The sequence below is a fragment of the Colobus angolensis genome, unplaced genomic scaffold (assembly GCF_000951035.1).
Source record: "Colobus angolensis palliatus isolate OR3802 unplaced genomic scaffold, Cang.pa_1.0 Scaffold148, whole genome shotgun sequence".
Lineage (NCBI taxonomy): Eukaryota > Metazoa > Chordata > Mammalia > Primates > Cercopithecidae > Colobus > Colobus angolensis.
This window is the reverse complement of record NW_012114577.1, coordinates 1947654-1961481: the sequence shown is the minus strand read 5'-3', so window position 1 is coordinate 1961481 and position 13828 is coordinate 1947654. Positions and strand designations below refer to the sequence as shown.

The following is a 13828-nucleotide window of genomic DNA, read 5'->3' as shown; positions in this document are numbered from 1 at the left end:
AGACAGAGTACTGTCTTGTCCTTTGACTTGGGGTTGACCATGTGAATTATTTTGGCCAAATGTATTATATATTAGCAGACATGAGGACAACACAGTCTTTAAATGTTGGTATTATCGCTTTAAGCAACCAAGACTTTATTTAAATTTAATTGTTTAAATTGACAAATCAGACTTGTACATGTTCATGGAGTGCATAGCCATGTTTCACTACATATAAGGCATAGCGATCAGATGAGGGTAAATTGCCAGGAAGCATTACACAGTAGCAGCTCACTGATACTACTTACCACCCTGCATTATTTTAGGGAGTCAAATTATATTTCAAATACATCAGAGAAGCTCTCCTTTTGAAAGGGCCTTATAAAGAACCCCTTTCATAAGATTCCCTTTATAAGTCAAGACTTTCAATGATAATAATCTAATATTAACCAGAACTGTCACTAACTAACCACCTTCCAAACACCAGGACTGTATTCAGCCCTTTGGATGCATTATCCCAAAATATTTTCAACAATTCTCTGAACTGGAACTGTCATTTTATCGAAAAGGAAAAGTAGGTTCAGAAAGGCTCACTAGTTTCCCCCAGAGCCCAGGCAGTAAGTAGGTAGCAGGATTCAAACTCAGCCATGACTAATTAAGTCCATCATCTTAATCAGAACTCTGATTTGAGCAGCAGAGCTCAAGTTTCCAAAGGAAGAGAAAAGAAGTTCCCTGAGGTATTGCCCCCTGTAGCTAAGAAGCTGTTTATGGTGTCCTACAATAAAATATTATGCAAAATTATGTACACAATATAGAGTTTAGTTTAAGACTGGTCATTGTTGGTTGGAAACACTCCCAAGATATTTAGAGAAGAGCAAAAAGGGACATTTACTGCACCTGTGAGAGGGCTCCAAGACAAAGAAAGTATGGCATGGAGCCAATCCAATTCAGCTGATGGATCAAGATGTGCATGTCTTGTAATCCCACTATGTTATTTTCTAAGAAATAACAACCATACCACATATTTAGTGTATACTTCCCTGAGGAGCTAATATATTTACTGCATTTTAGAGGTCGTGGATTATTTGATGATTGAATGAGGAAGGAATGAATGAATCACTGAATAGATTAACAAATAAATGAATTTACATTCAACAGTTGGATCCTTTATTTCATCTGCTTCCAACCCATTCACAAATGAATTCCTCCCTGAATGGTGTCTGAAATTTCATGTAGTGATTTTCTGAAGCCCTGACCTCATCCGTGGGCTTCTCAAGAGGGACCACATGGTGGTGTTGAAAAATATTCCTTCTTCCACCTTCCAGCCACCAAATAGGAAATCTCCAATGTATTGAGAGACAATCACCAGATACAATGTCAGTTGCGGATAGAACAAACACATTTTTTTCATACACCAGTACTATGTTTTCTGAGGATTTTCACAATCAATTGTAATTACATATACTTTATTTACATGTAACTTTGAAATCATACCCACTGCTAAATCAGATAAACCTATATAAGAAGCTGATACTTTGGAAGGCTGAATTGATAGGACTGCTTGAGGCCAGGAGTCTGAGACAAGCATGGGCAACATAGTGAGACCCTAGTCTCTACAAACCTTTTTTTAAAAAGTTAGCCACATGTGGTGGTGTAAGCCTATAGTCCCAGCTACTCAAGAGGCTGAGGCAGGAGGATCGCTTGAGCCCAGGAGTTAGAGGCTGCAGTGAGCAATGATCGTGCCACTGCACTCCAGGCTGGGCAACAGACCAAGGCCTTGCCTCTAAAAATAAAAATAAATAAATAAGTAAATGAAAGATTTTTACATTTAATAGTTAATAAAACAAAATGTCAACTTAAAGTGTTTGAGGTCAGGCGCGGTGGCTCACGCCTATAGTCCCAGCACTTTGGGAGGCCAAGGCAGGTGGATCACGAGGTCAGGAGATCGAGACCATCCTGGCTAACACAGTGAAACCCAGTCTCTACTAAAAATACAAAAAATTAGCCAGGAATGGTGGTGGGCGCCTGTAGTCCCAGCTACTTGGGAGGCTGAGGCAGGAGAATAGAGTGAACCTGAGAGGCGGAGCTTGCAGTGAGCCGAGATTATGCCACTGCACTCCAGCCTGGGTGACAGAGCAAGACTCCGTCTTAAAAAAAAAAAAAAGTAAGTGTTTGAATAAACCTTTGAAACTAGTTGTTCTGGAATATGGCATTTAGAACTCTTCAAACTATTTATCTGGCTGATTCTGTAAAGAAAAGAAAGTATATAGGAAGGGACTTCAGTTCTTCCTTGGTACTCACACTAGTGTAATGCACCTTTACCATGGAAAATGTTTATTAAACTCTCACACGTGTACAGCATGAACAGAATGCTGCACAAAACTCAACTGTCCCATCCTTACTGATCTGATTTGGCTGTGTCCTCACCCAAATCTCACCTTGAACTCCCACATGTTGTGGGAGGGACCTGGTGGGGGATAATTGAATCATGGAGGCAGATCTTTCCCATGTTGTTCTCATGATAGTGAGTAAGTCTCACGAAATCTGATGGTTTTAAAGAGAAGAGTTCCCCTGAACAAGCTTTCTCTCTCTTTGCCTGCAGCCATCCATGTAAGACGTGACTTGCTCCTCCTTGCCTTCCCCATGATTGTGAGGCTTCTCTAGCCACTTGGAACTATAAGTCCAATTAAACCTCTTTCTTTTGTAAATTGCCCAATCTCAGATATGTCTATCAGCAGCATGAAACAGACTAATACACCTACCATCATCATTCTACTCCTTTTTTTTTTTTTTTTTTTTAGAAAAAAGGAACTTTTTTTTTCAAACAGGAATTTGCTCCGTCACCCAGGCTGGAATGCAGTGGTGTGATCATACATACATCACTGCAGCCTTGAGATCCTGAACTCAAGCAATCCTCCCACCTCAGCCTCCAGAGTAGCTGGGACTACAGGTCTGCACCACCATCACTGGCTAAGAACGGGACATCTTTTTTTTTTTTTTTTTTTGAGACAGAGTCTCGTTCTGTCACCCAGGCTGGAGTGCAGTGGCCGGATCTCGGCTCACTGCAAGCTCCGCCTCCCGGGTTTATGCCATTCTCCTGCCTCAGCCTCCCGAGTAGCTGGGACTACAGGCACCTGCCACCTCGCCCGGCTAGTTTTTTGTATTTTTTAGTAGAGACAGGGTTTCACCGGGTTAGCCAGGATGGTCTCATCTCCTGACCTCGTGATCCGCCCATCTCGGCCTCCCAAAGTGCTGGGATTACAGGCTTGAGCCACCAAGCCCGGCAGAACGGGACATCTTAATGTACATTCATCAAAAGTGAGCTGACTCAATTTCTGAAAAGAAAGTAAGGCAGCAAAATTGACATACACTAAGAAACATTTCTCTTCTGACCCTTTTGAATAAAACTTTTGAGGACAGACTTGAATTTTTATAACACCACATTGTTACAAGTAGGTGGTGAAGAAAGATAAAAAATAGTTTCCTGATAGATCCTGATCTGGTCAAGTACTGGAAATGGTACATAGCAGATTGACAAGGAGAAAATTTGTCACAGAAAACATTTGTCAAAACCAGAAAACTGTTCTGAGCAGTTGCACTAAGTATCTCTGTCTGAGGAGTCCAAAACAGCCTCTAGTCTTTAACACTGCAAATCACCTGAGGAGAGCAATTCTTTTCCTCCAGTCTTAAATGCTGTCATAAATTAAGCTGAATGAAAGAAAAATCTGTGCCCATGTCCTAGGTAATTGTTTCAGTGCTTGCCACCATCATCCACCGGAAGAATTTACCAGGTTCCTAACTGCACAAGTCCCTTTCTAGCTTGTGCAGTAAGATAATGAAACAAAACTGGTTCCTTGCTCTATTAATCAATGCACATTCACCACTGCTTTGAACCAAAGTACATCATGTGAAAAAAAAAAAAAAGAAAGAAATATTGTTCATCCTCCTGCTGTGGGACAAGAAGTAAGTACTTAATCCAGCTCAAGTGACTGGGGGTCCATATCTTTGTGAATCTCTCCAGTGACTGAGGCTTCCTGACCTTATTTATGATCTTAGTAGTCAGAAAGTGATTTTGTATTTCCAGTTGAAACTTCATTGGCACATGGATCCTTATTTTGTCATGCATGGGCTTGAATGGAAATGGCTCTGAAATCCTATCCAGAAAGGAGCCTGCAGTTAGTTGCATGGAACAGAACCTGGTTTCTGCTCACTGAGCAGGAAGAAGGCTGCTGCTTTGCAACAGTGGTGTCTCAGGGGCTTGGAGAAGAAGCTGCAGCAACACACTGATGTAGGAGGGAAACAGGCCCCAGCACGGAGTCCTGGAAACCACCACTGCTCTCTCTGGATTACCTGACACACCTGCCGCTGCCTTCTTTTATGTAGACTAGCTTTCTCTGCCTCTCTATCCATATGGGAGACAGACCAGCCTCCTCCACTCAAAAGACCACTCTGTCAGACTAGACCCCAACTTTCTGGTGTTAACCTCAAATTGGAGGAGAGAGGAGCTGAGTGAGTTAGCATGGATCAGGAGTCTACCCCGGTCTAATCTACACTGCCCAGGAGGAAGATGATGCCAGTCTGGCTGCTAAGGGCCCAAACCGAGGATGTAGTGCAGGGCGGTTAAGGGGTCTTGAGCTGGGAAGACACTCCAAAGGTGTCTGCTCTGATGGTTCTCATGAAGACATGTCACGTTCTTACCTAATCTCCTCCTCCCCTAATCCTTTAACCTTCCCTGTAGAACACATGTTTGATTCCATTAATACATTTTTTTCTTATTTCCCTGGGCCCTGTTCATTTTTTCCATATCATTTTTTAAAGTTATCAAAACTGAACAGAACACCCCAACATAAGATAGGATAATGTAAGCTCTAGGAGTGGGATTACTTGTCAGTGTTTTTAGCAGAGTTAAAGTGAAGGCTTAAGAGAATCGGCAATGGGAGTCCCATTTCTTGACAGAGGAATGCAATTAGAAGTGTCTCCATGCAGGATAATTCTGGAAGATGCTACAGAAATGTAGATGCTTACTTAGGAGCCATTTGTGTAGGTGCATGAGGAAATGGCCACTTAGGCCTTTTATTAGTACATTTAACAAACGTTTATTGATTGAGATGCTCTGTGCACTGTGGAAGAATCACCAGCGTTCTATATGCCAAGGCCACAGTGAGGGGTGGAGACATAATAACAAGCCCTGCTCCTAGAGAGCTTTCTATCTGCAAGAGCTTCAGCCACTTTCTTACACTAGTCATGACTATGTAAAAGAGGTGACAACACTATAGGAGATGCAAGAGGACCTCCTGTAATCAGGAAAGGCTCTCAGGAGGAGGTGACATTTAGGCTGGGACCTGGATGAGGAAGATGACAGGCATCAGATGACTGGTACTGTAATGTACTGTAGTCTGTTTCTGCTCACAAGCCCAACTTCATACATTATACTCCTGCCCCATGAAGTTTCAATCAAGCAGAATTACCTTCTAGCAATAGCTGACTACCTTCCCGTGCACGTGCTGTCCCTTCACCTGGAATGCAAACCTCCCCTCTATTTCTGTTGTGAATGACTCCTCCAGCTGAAGAATGAACTCACCGATGTGAGAAAGGGCTCTCCAGGCACTGCAAACTGATCTTTATCATACCATACAAGCACTTCAGATTTCACCCACTTCAGTAAGTAAGCTTTTAGGGCAAGGACTGTGTCTGCCATCACTAATCTCTGCATTCTGGCACAAAGTAAACGCACAAAAGATTTGCTAAAATTAATGAATATAAAGGTGCATTAATAGATACCAGCTGTACAGACATTGGAAGAGTCCTCCCTTATCCACGGTTTTCTTCCCATGGTTTCAGTTACCCTTGGTCTACCATGGTCTGAAAATACTAAAAGGAAAATTCCAGAAACAAACATCACAAGTTTTGAATCGTGTGCCATTTTGAGTTGCGTGATGAAATCTTGAACCTTCCCACTTCATCCCACCCAGGATGTGAATCATCCCTTTGTCCAGCATATCCACACTGTCTACACCACCTGCTCACTACTGTCTAAGAAAAAATCGTGTATTTTGGGTTGAGTACTATCCACAGTACCCACTGGGGGCCTGGAATGCCCAGTGGGGATTCCCTCCGATAAAGCGTGACTACTGTATTTCATTTAATCTTCATGACAATCCTAGAAACTAGTTCTATTATCTCCTTTTTTATTTTTATTTTTTTATTTTTAGATGGAGTCTCACTCTGTCACCCAGGCTGGAGTGCAGTGGCACAATCTTGGCTCACTGCAACCTCCGCCTCCCGGGTTCAAGCAATTCTCTGCCTCAGCCTCCCGAGAAGTTGGGATTACAGGCACCCACCACCACGCCCGTCTAATTTTTGTATTTTATTAGAGACGGGGTTTCACCATCTTGGCCAGGCTGGTCTTGAACTCCTGACCTCGTGATCCACCCACCTTGGCCTCCCAAAGCTTTGGGATTACAGGCATGAGCCACCATGCCCAGTGAAACTAGTGGCTGATAGCAGTGAACTTGTCATATAGCTATGAAGCTGGGATGTGAATTCTATTTCCTCTGCTCCTCCAGACATTCTAAAAAAAAAAAAAAAAAAAAAAAACTGAGTGGACACCCCTCAGCTTACAGTAAACAGCTTACAGTAAAATGTTTAACAAACATCAATGGTGCATTTGCATGCGAATTTATGTTTGAACGCAACTAACCTGAATGTTTCCAGCTGCTTAAGGAAAGGACCAAGGCTCAAAGCTGGAGTATTTTAGACTACACTCCTTTTAATGAGATCCAGGAGGGACTTCTGAAGAGCAACAAGAACTCTCCTTGCCCATGTCTCCTTAAAGCCTGGAAGACTTCACTTCCCTGGAGGTAAGGCCATTTCCCCATCACTACCACATGTGTACTTCAGATTTCACCTGCTCTAGTTGGAAAGCTTTTAGGGTGAGGACTGTGTCTCCCATCACTTATTTCTGTATTCTTGCACGTAGTAAATGCTTTAAAAGTTTGCTAAATCAATAAATGAAAATAAAGGCACATGAATAGGTGTGAAGGATTTCTAACCCCATGGCAGACCCCATGACAATGATCTGAGTGAGCTGGGGTCACCTCGTTTCCTTAAAAGATAATAGTTCTGCATTTTCATTACATCGAAACTCAGAAACTATTTACTAAATTGTTAGCATACGTAGGAATAAAATTAATTATCTGACCCAATAAAAAATGCTGTGCTCTAATGCTCAACTCACCACCCCCTCAAGCCCTCTAATTATTTTCTTTTAAAATCTTTTCCATCTCATATTTCATATGCCAAGCTCCATTCTAGAATAAACTTTTACAACCAAATTATACATCTCTTATAAGTGGGTCATTTTTGAATTGCTGACCTGACCTTTACTATTTTAGGAGGATCAAACAGAAGTTGCTCACCATGAATTCAATGATACTACAAGGCACTATTCCATTTAGCACTGGTATCTACGCCGCAACATATACTCACAGTTCAGTGTGAACTGACAGGGACACTAGGAAGATAGCCTTTCCCCAGAGCCCTTCCCCCTGAGCCCTTCCCCCTCACCTCATACAAACCCTTTACAACTTTTAAACCTGGAGAATCCTGAAACGTGCAATTTCCTTGTCACCAGGTGTGTTATTCAGTGCCCTACATTTTTTCAGCTTGAACTAGAAAACCTCCACCCAGATAAGCTGGGATTTATTCAGTAACCTACATGTTCCTGCCACAGGTTCACATTGCCAATGGTGGGTGGAGTGGGTTAGAGACAGTCAGTCTTTTAAGACTGACCCTCTCTCCATTCTACAAATGACTTAAAACTCAATCCATTCACATTCTGAAAAAAAATCATTTAAATCTCAACATACCAGAACCTGTAGTGAATAATAGTTGATATTCAACATAGTGTATAAATCTACTCAAATGATAATTGCACCTCATGTTAAGCAATAAGCATGACCCCCTTCAAGAAAGCTCTTCCTAAAATGTTTTGGGGTCTTTTTTTTTTCCCAGAAAAGGATTTAAGAGTTCACTATTTGAAAACACTCTTTAGGGAAACCTTTTGGAAAGTGAAACATCCTGCCCACCCTTAGAATGTCTGTGTTCTAATGTAGGTTTGTGTTGACCTGTATTTCTAGATGAAGGCACACCTGGACAGTGCCTCTTCCAGCACTTCTCTCTCTATTCTGACATACACTGAATGTTGGAAAAAGGTTTGCTAAATGAATAAATGAAAATAAAGGAGTATTCATAGATGTTCCTTCATCCTGCAGCACAGCCTCTATCTGGAAACTCCAAGATATATTCCTTCAATCATCCCTGTGTAGAAATGCCACCGGCTGTCCCACCCTATCAGAGGCCTGGGGCTGGCTGTCTACTATACAGATTTTTCCTGGTCTTTGATTCTCCCTCCTCCCTTTTCTAGCCATCTCCTCCCTAATTGGTGTCCACCCCAGAGAAATGAGGAAGGAAAAGGAAGCAGAAGATGTTTTAAACAGTCATTTCTCTTCTACTGTGGCAAAAGGTAGGGAAGAAAAGGAAGTTATTAAAAGAAACTGTTCAGAGTCTCCCGAATTCCAAAGCACCTCCGACAGGGCGTCAATTTATGATGATTGGTTGTGGAATCATGCCAGCTGCAGAAGGAACAGGCTCTTTCAAATCTTCAGAAGACACTTGTACTGCCAGTGGTGATGATTACTCGATCTGGCCATCCTGAAAACCTAAAAAGTGGCCCAGGAAGAAAGGTGAAGGAGGGAGAGGGTCAGGAATTTGTAAGGTAGGCCTGTGTGTTTAGCATTACTGGGCAGCAGAAGAGAGTTCTATTGCAGCACAAATTTGGGGGCTACCCTAAAGAGTGGGTCTCAACTAAAGGCTGCCCCCCATGGGATACTGTGGTTGCTACAACTGAGGGGGCAGGGTGGTAAGCTACTGACATCTAATAGGCAGAGGTCAGAGATACTGCTGAACATCCTACCGTGTACAGGACAGCTCCCTACGACAAATACTTACACAGCACAGCGGGTTAATAGTGCTGAGACTGAGAAACCCTGGCCTAAACCCAAGCTTATCACCAAGAATTCTGGTCCAGTCTGTGGTTCAGGAAGCACTTGTGATGGAAGAACCAGGAAAGAGTAAAGCAATTCCACATAACAGGAAGTCAGCATGAAGAAGTAAATGATACAAATCACTACAGAGGCACATTCAAAGTTTCCTGTCCCAGAGGTCAATATTTCAGGCAGCAGCCATCCATTTATTCAACAAATATTTATTGAGCCCCTCCTGTGGCCCAGGTGCTTTCTGGGCCCTGGATTCACTCACAGATGATAATTTGAAGAATTCCTAGGAATACTGCCAAGTGGTTTGGTTCAAAAACATGGAATGTGGAGCTTGGAGGACTTTTGCCACTGTGAAGAGGAACTGGGCCCTTCCTGCTTACTTGTTTATAGTTTAATTCTCAGTTGAATGTTTCATAAAAGCCATCCCTTTCAGACCTAGGAGCCTCTGGGATTTTTAAAAAAGAATCCGAGGCTGGGCACAGTGGCTCGTGCCTGTAATCTCAGTACTTTGGGAGGCCAAGGCGGGCGGATCACGAGGTCAGGAGTTTGAGACCAGCCTGACCAACACAGTGAAGCCCTGTGTCTACTAAAAATACAAAAATTAGCTGGGCATGGTGGCAGGGACCTGTAATCCCAGCTACTCAGGAGGCTGAGGTAGGAGAATCGCTTGAACCTGTGAGGCAGAGGTTGCAGTGAGCCAAGATTGTGCCACTGCACTCTAGCCTAGGCGACAGAGCAAAACTCTTTCTGAAAAAAAAAAAAAAAAACTATTATTGGGGGAAGTTGGGTAAATTTTAAGGCAGGCACGGTGGCTCACGACTGTAATCCCAGCACTTTGGGAGGCCAAGGCGGGCAGATCACGAGATCAGGAGTTTGAGACCAGCCTGGTCAACATGGTGAAATCCCATTCTTACTAAAAATACAAAAAATTAGCCAGGCTTGGTGGTGCTAGTCCCAGCTACTCGGGAGGCTGAAGCAGGAGAATCGCTTGAAGCTAGGAGGCAGAAGTTGCAGTGAGCTGAGATCACGACATTGTACTCCAGCCCGGGTGACAGAGTAAGACTCTGTCAAAAAAAAAAAAAAAATTTCTTTACAAAATTCTCTTGTCTAGAGTGAAACTTGTGAATCCAAATGATTGAGTTGAGAATATTGAGCAAAGGTAATTTCTGTACTGTTCACAATTACCTCATTTATCTTAACAACCCAAACAAAATCTAACAATGAAGAGGATACAAATGAATATTGGGTCATTCAAATGATTTATTCTGCTACAAGGGCAAGTGACTTACATCTCTCAAAGAGTCTAAAAACTTTCAATGGCAATTCCTTCAGTTAGGACGTAGATAAATACTTTGAAAGATGACTGAAAGGTGACATAATAGCTTGGAGCTTCCATAACTCACTCTGGAGATCATGAAAATTTTTTTTTTTTGTAACCATCATCTCTCCCCATTTGTAGAGTACAATTACCAACCAACAAATAAAGCAACTAGGTGACACCTACAGGTAATAGATAAGCCTCTTTATTATTATTAATTGAGTAGAAATGGCAAACAGCAAAAGTTCTGCCTTAAAACCTGTTTTGGGCTGGGTGCAGTGGCTCATACCTATAATCCCAGCACTTTGGGAGGCCAAGGTGGGTGGAAAACCTGAGGGTAGGAGTTTGAGACCAGCCTCACCAACATAGTGAAACCTCATCTCTACTGAAAATACAAAAATTAGCTGGATGTGGTGGCGCACGCCTGTAATCCTAGCTACGCAGGAGGCTGAGGCAGGAGAATCGCTTGAACTCAGGAAGTGGAGGTTGCAGTGAGCGAAGATCGCAGCACTGCACTCCACACTCCAGCCTGGGTGACAGAGTGAGACTCCCTCTCAAAAACCAAAACAAAACAAAACAAATAATCAAACAAAAAAACAAACAAAAAAAACCTCTTTTGCTACATTAATACATTAATAAAACATTACTCTCTCTAAATTTAAACATAACGCCTAATTAATTCACCAAAATGTCAGTTGTCACCTAAAGCGTTATAGTAACAAGGAAAATACCTTGGAATAAAGAATAATCCTCACAGGAATAGAGAGAGTGGAATGAGTTGATTTTATTCATATTCAGTGATCACTGTAGCCTTGCCTGCTAATATTTACTCTTCCAATGAAGCCTCAGAGAGAGGCATTTAAGAATACCTCCAGTGATGCCAGGGACTCCATTTCCACATGGCCCTTCTCTTGTCTTAATTACAAAATATGTTTGTACTGAACAGTCATCACTGCTGTAAGCTCTCTGCCAAGTCCCCAAATCACAAACCTTGGTGATAACTTCCACAAAGCACATGCAGCCAGTCACAAATAGATTTATAAAGATAAAACCTTGTTATGACTTCAAGCACTAAAGAGATGACTTTATGAAGGCTGTCATTCATACCACTGTCTTTTGTTATTAAGGAAGTAGAAAATGGAAATGAGTAGAAAATGGCTATTTTCTAACAGAAATGTAGAAAGCAGAAATAAAAATTGAGTGTTCCATCCATGCCTGTAAGAAATATGGTTTCCGATGGGGTTTAATTTTTGTTATCCTATGCCCAGGGTTTTCCAACCAAAAAGAGAATTTGGCCCCTTGTCTTCCTTTTGTAATCAGCTACAATTTTAGCAGCAGAGGCAAGAGATTGCAAGAGATACAGATAATTTTTTTAAAGGCTTATACCCAATGAAATGCAGTCTTTCAAAAGCTGCATGAAAGCAAAACATTCAAATCCTGTTTCTTCCTGCAAATAATTTAAAACTAACCAGCTAACTGCTAGCATACCACTGACCTTTGCCTTGGACTCGAAGGTTTTAGGAATAATCTAAAGATAGACATTTTTTTAAGTGATGAATATTATTAAATTACAAACGCCCATTTTTTCCCCTAAAGACCAATAAAGAATGTTTCAATTTTAAGCAATAAAAGGTAGAAAAAAACTCAAAATCAACAAGCTATTAATCTAGTCTTTATTTCAAATGAAAGAAGTCAAGGCCCATTTCTCCTACTGACTGAGGTGGCAAATGGCAATCCTTTATGTCAAATTACAGTGATGAGACCACCTAATTATGGTTCTATTTATAGATATCTGGACTTCATCATAATCAACCTCTCTCTTGCAAAGTGAGAAAAAGAAATGTACATCAAATTAGTCCTGGTGACATAAGATAATGTCTGTCTAATTGATCTTAGCATCCTCAAAGTCATTAGCTGGGACCCACTGGCAGAAAACCATTTCAGCTTCTCCACTTGACACCAAACATTCATCTTGCTTGGACTAACACCACTAACTAGAGAGATCCCTATAGAACCTCGTTACTGAAGACCGATACAAATGAATATTGTATTCATGAATACAAATGAATAAAATCCAGGGGAAAAGGGCGTGAATAGCATCTAAAATGAAGACCCCAAGAATTGTTCTCTATCATCTGGGCTAGGAGATGCAAGGAAGAGTTAAAATCCTGGCTACCTAAGTCAGCATCTCCAGCTGAGCCTGGTGAGACCTGACCCAGGGCCCTGTGAGACTTTCTGATCCACGGGGAAGCTACACTGTCCGGGATACTCTGAGTTTCTGATCTGTTTCCTATGGTCTGCCACATAAGAGTGTCCTCCACATTTGGAGGCGGAGGGATAAGGATACAGAGAGATCCTGTGTGTGGGAGAAGAAGGAGTGTAAGAGAACGCATCAGAAAGCCTCAGAGGTCCAGGAGAACTCCGTCTCCAGGCCTCTTCCTCAAAGTTGCAAACCTGGGTCTGTATCAGCAGGCAGGGCTGGACGGGGTGGCTGGACGCCTCCCTGCATGCGCTCCCCGAGGCTGCTGTGACAATGGTAAGGAGACGGACCGGCGGAGGAGGAAAATGACTGGAGGGGGTCTTACTTTTGCAGCTCGCTGCCCAGGGCTGGTAGCCATAGTAGCCAGTGATGCGCAGGATCCGCTCCTCGATGGATGTGAGCCCCACGGGCCCGCTGGTGAGATCTTCCACGGAGCGCGACCATTTCAGATCCTCCTTAATCGCCTCGTCCACCACCAAGTACTTGAGCTGCCGGAGCTGGGGGCTGATGTCGGACAGTCTCCGGGGACTGACGTCCGGTGACCTCCTCATGCCACTGAGGTCGCAGGCGCCACGGGCAGGTAGGTGGACACGGCGAGCGTGGACAGAGAGGAGGGGATTCGTGAGGAGCAGATCCCAGGGCGAGAGCAAGAGCGCGGCCGGCGCCCTCCGGGGGCGAGCGCCGCGGCAGAGCCCGCGCTGCTCCCTTCCCGCCGCCACTCACCCACTTCCCCGGGCAGCTGTCCCCAGTGCCCTATCTTGGGCGCCTCGGGCCAGGGTGGGTTGGAGCGAGTGGCGAGGGAAAGAATGACTGAAACTTCCCGAGCAGCTCCGCCGCGCGCGCCGCCCTTCCCCGAGCCCCAAACTGCCCAGTGTCCCAGCTGCAAAGGGCCACCCCGGGGCTCCGGCCTCCCGCCCGCCGGCTCGCTCACCCACGCCCGGGGCTCTACTCACACAGCGATGCTCTTTCCCCTGGGTGCGCCGCTGGGAAACTCTCGGATCCCCATAGGCAAAGACAGAGTGGGGCCGGCAGCTCCCAGACTTGAGGCGGAGGGGCCGCGGGCCGGAGCTCCCTGCAGCCGCTAGCCGGGGGAGACTGGGGTGCGCTGCCCACCGAGGGTCCGCCGGCTCGCTCACCCACGCCCGGGGCTCTACTCACACAGCGATGCTCTTTCCCCTGGGTGCGCCGCTGGGAAACTCTCGGATCCCCATAGGC

At 43.9% G+C, this 13828-nt stretch overlaps 1 protein-coding gene across 1 annotated transcript in view; it reads right to left on the bottom strand.

Moving 5' to 3' along the window:
• SLC35F3 (solute carrier family 35, member F3) overlaps window positions 1-13741 on the bottom strand; it is a 405672-nt gene extending 391931 nt beyond the window's left edge. Inside the window, exons 1-2 of the mRNA XM_011935715.1 lie at window positions 13567-13741; window positions 12939-13168 (exon numbers count right to left, since the gene is read on the bottom strand). Of these exons, the coding sequence (XP_011791105.1) occupies window positions 12939-13168; window positions 13567-13619 (283 nt within the window). The 5' untranslated portion in view covers window positions 13620-13741. The remainder of the gene's footprint in view (window positions 1-12938; window positions 13169-13566) is intronic.
• Window positions 13742-13828: the final 87 nt, after the last annotated feature.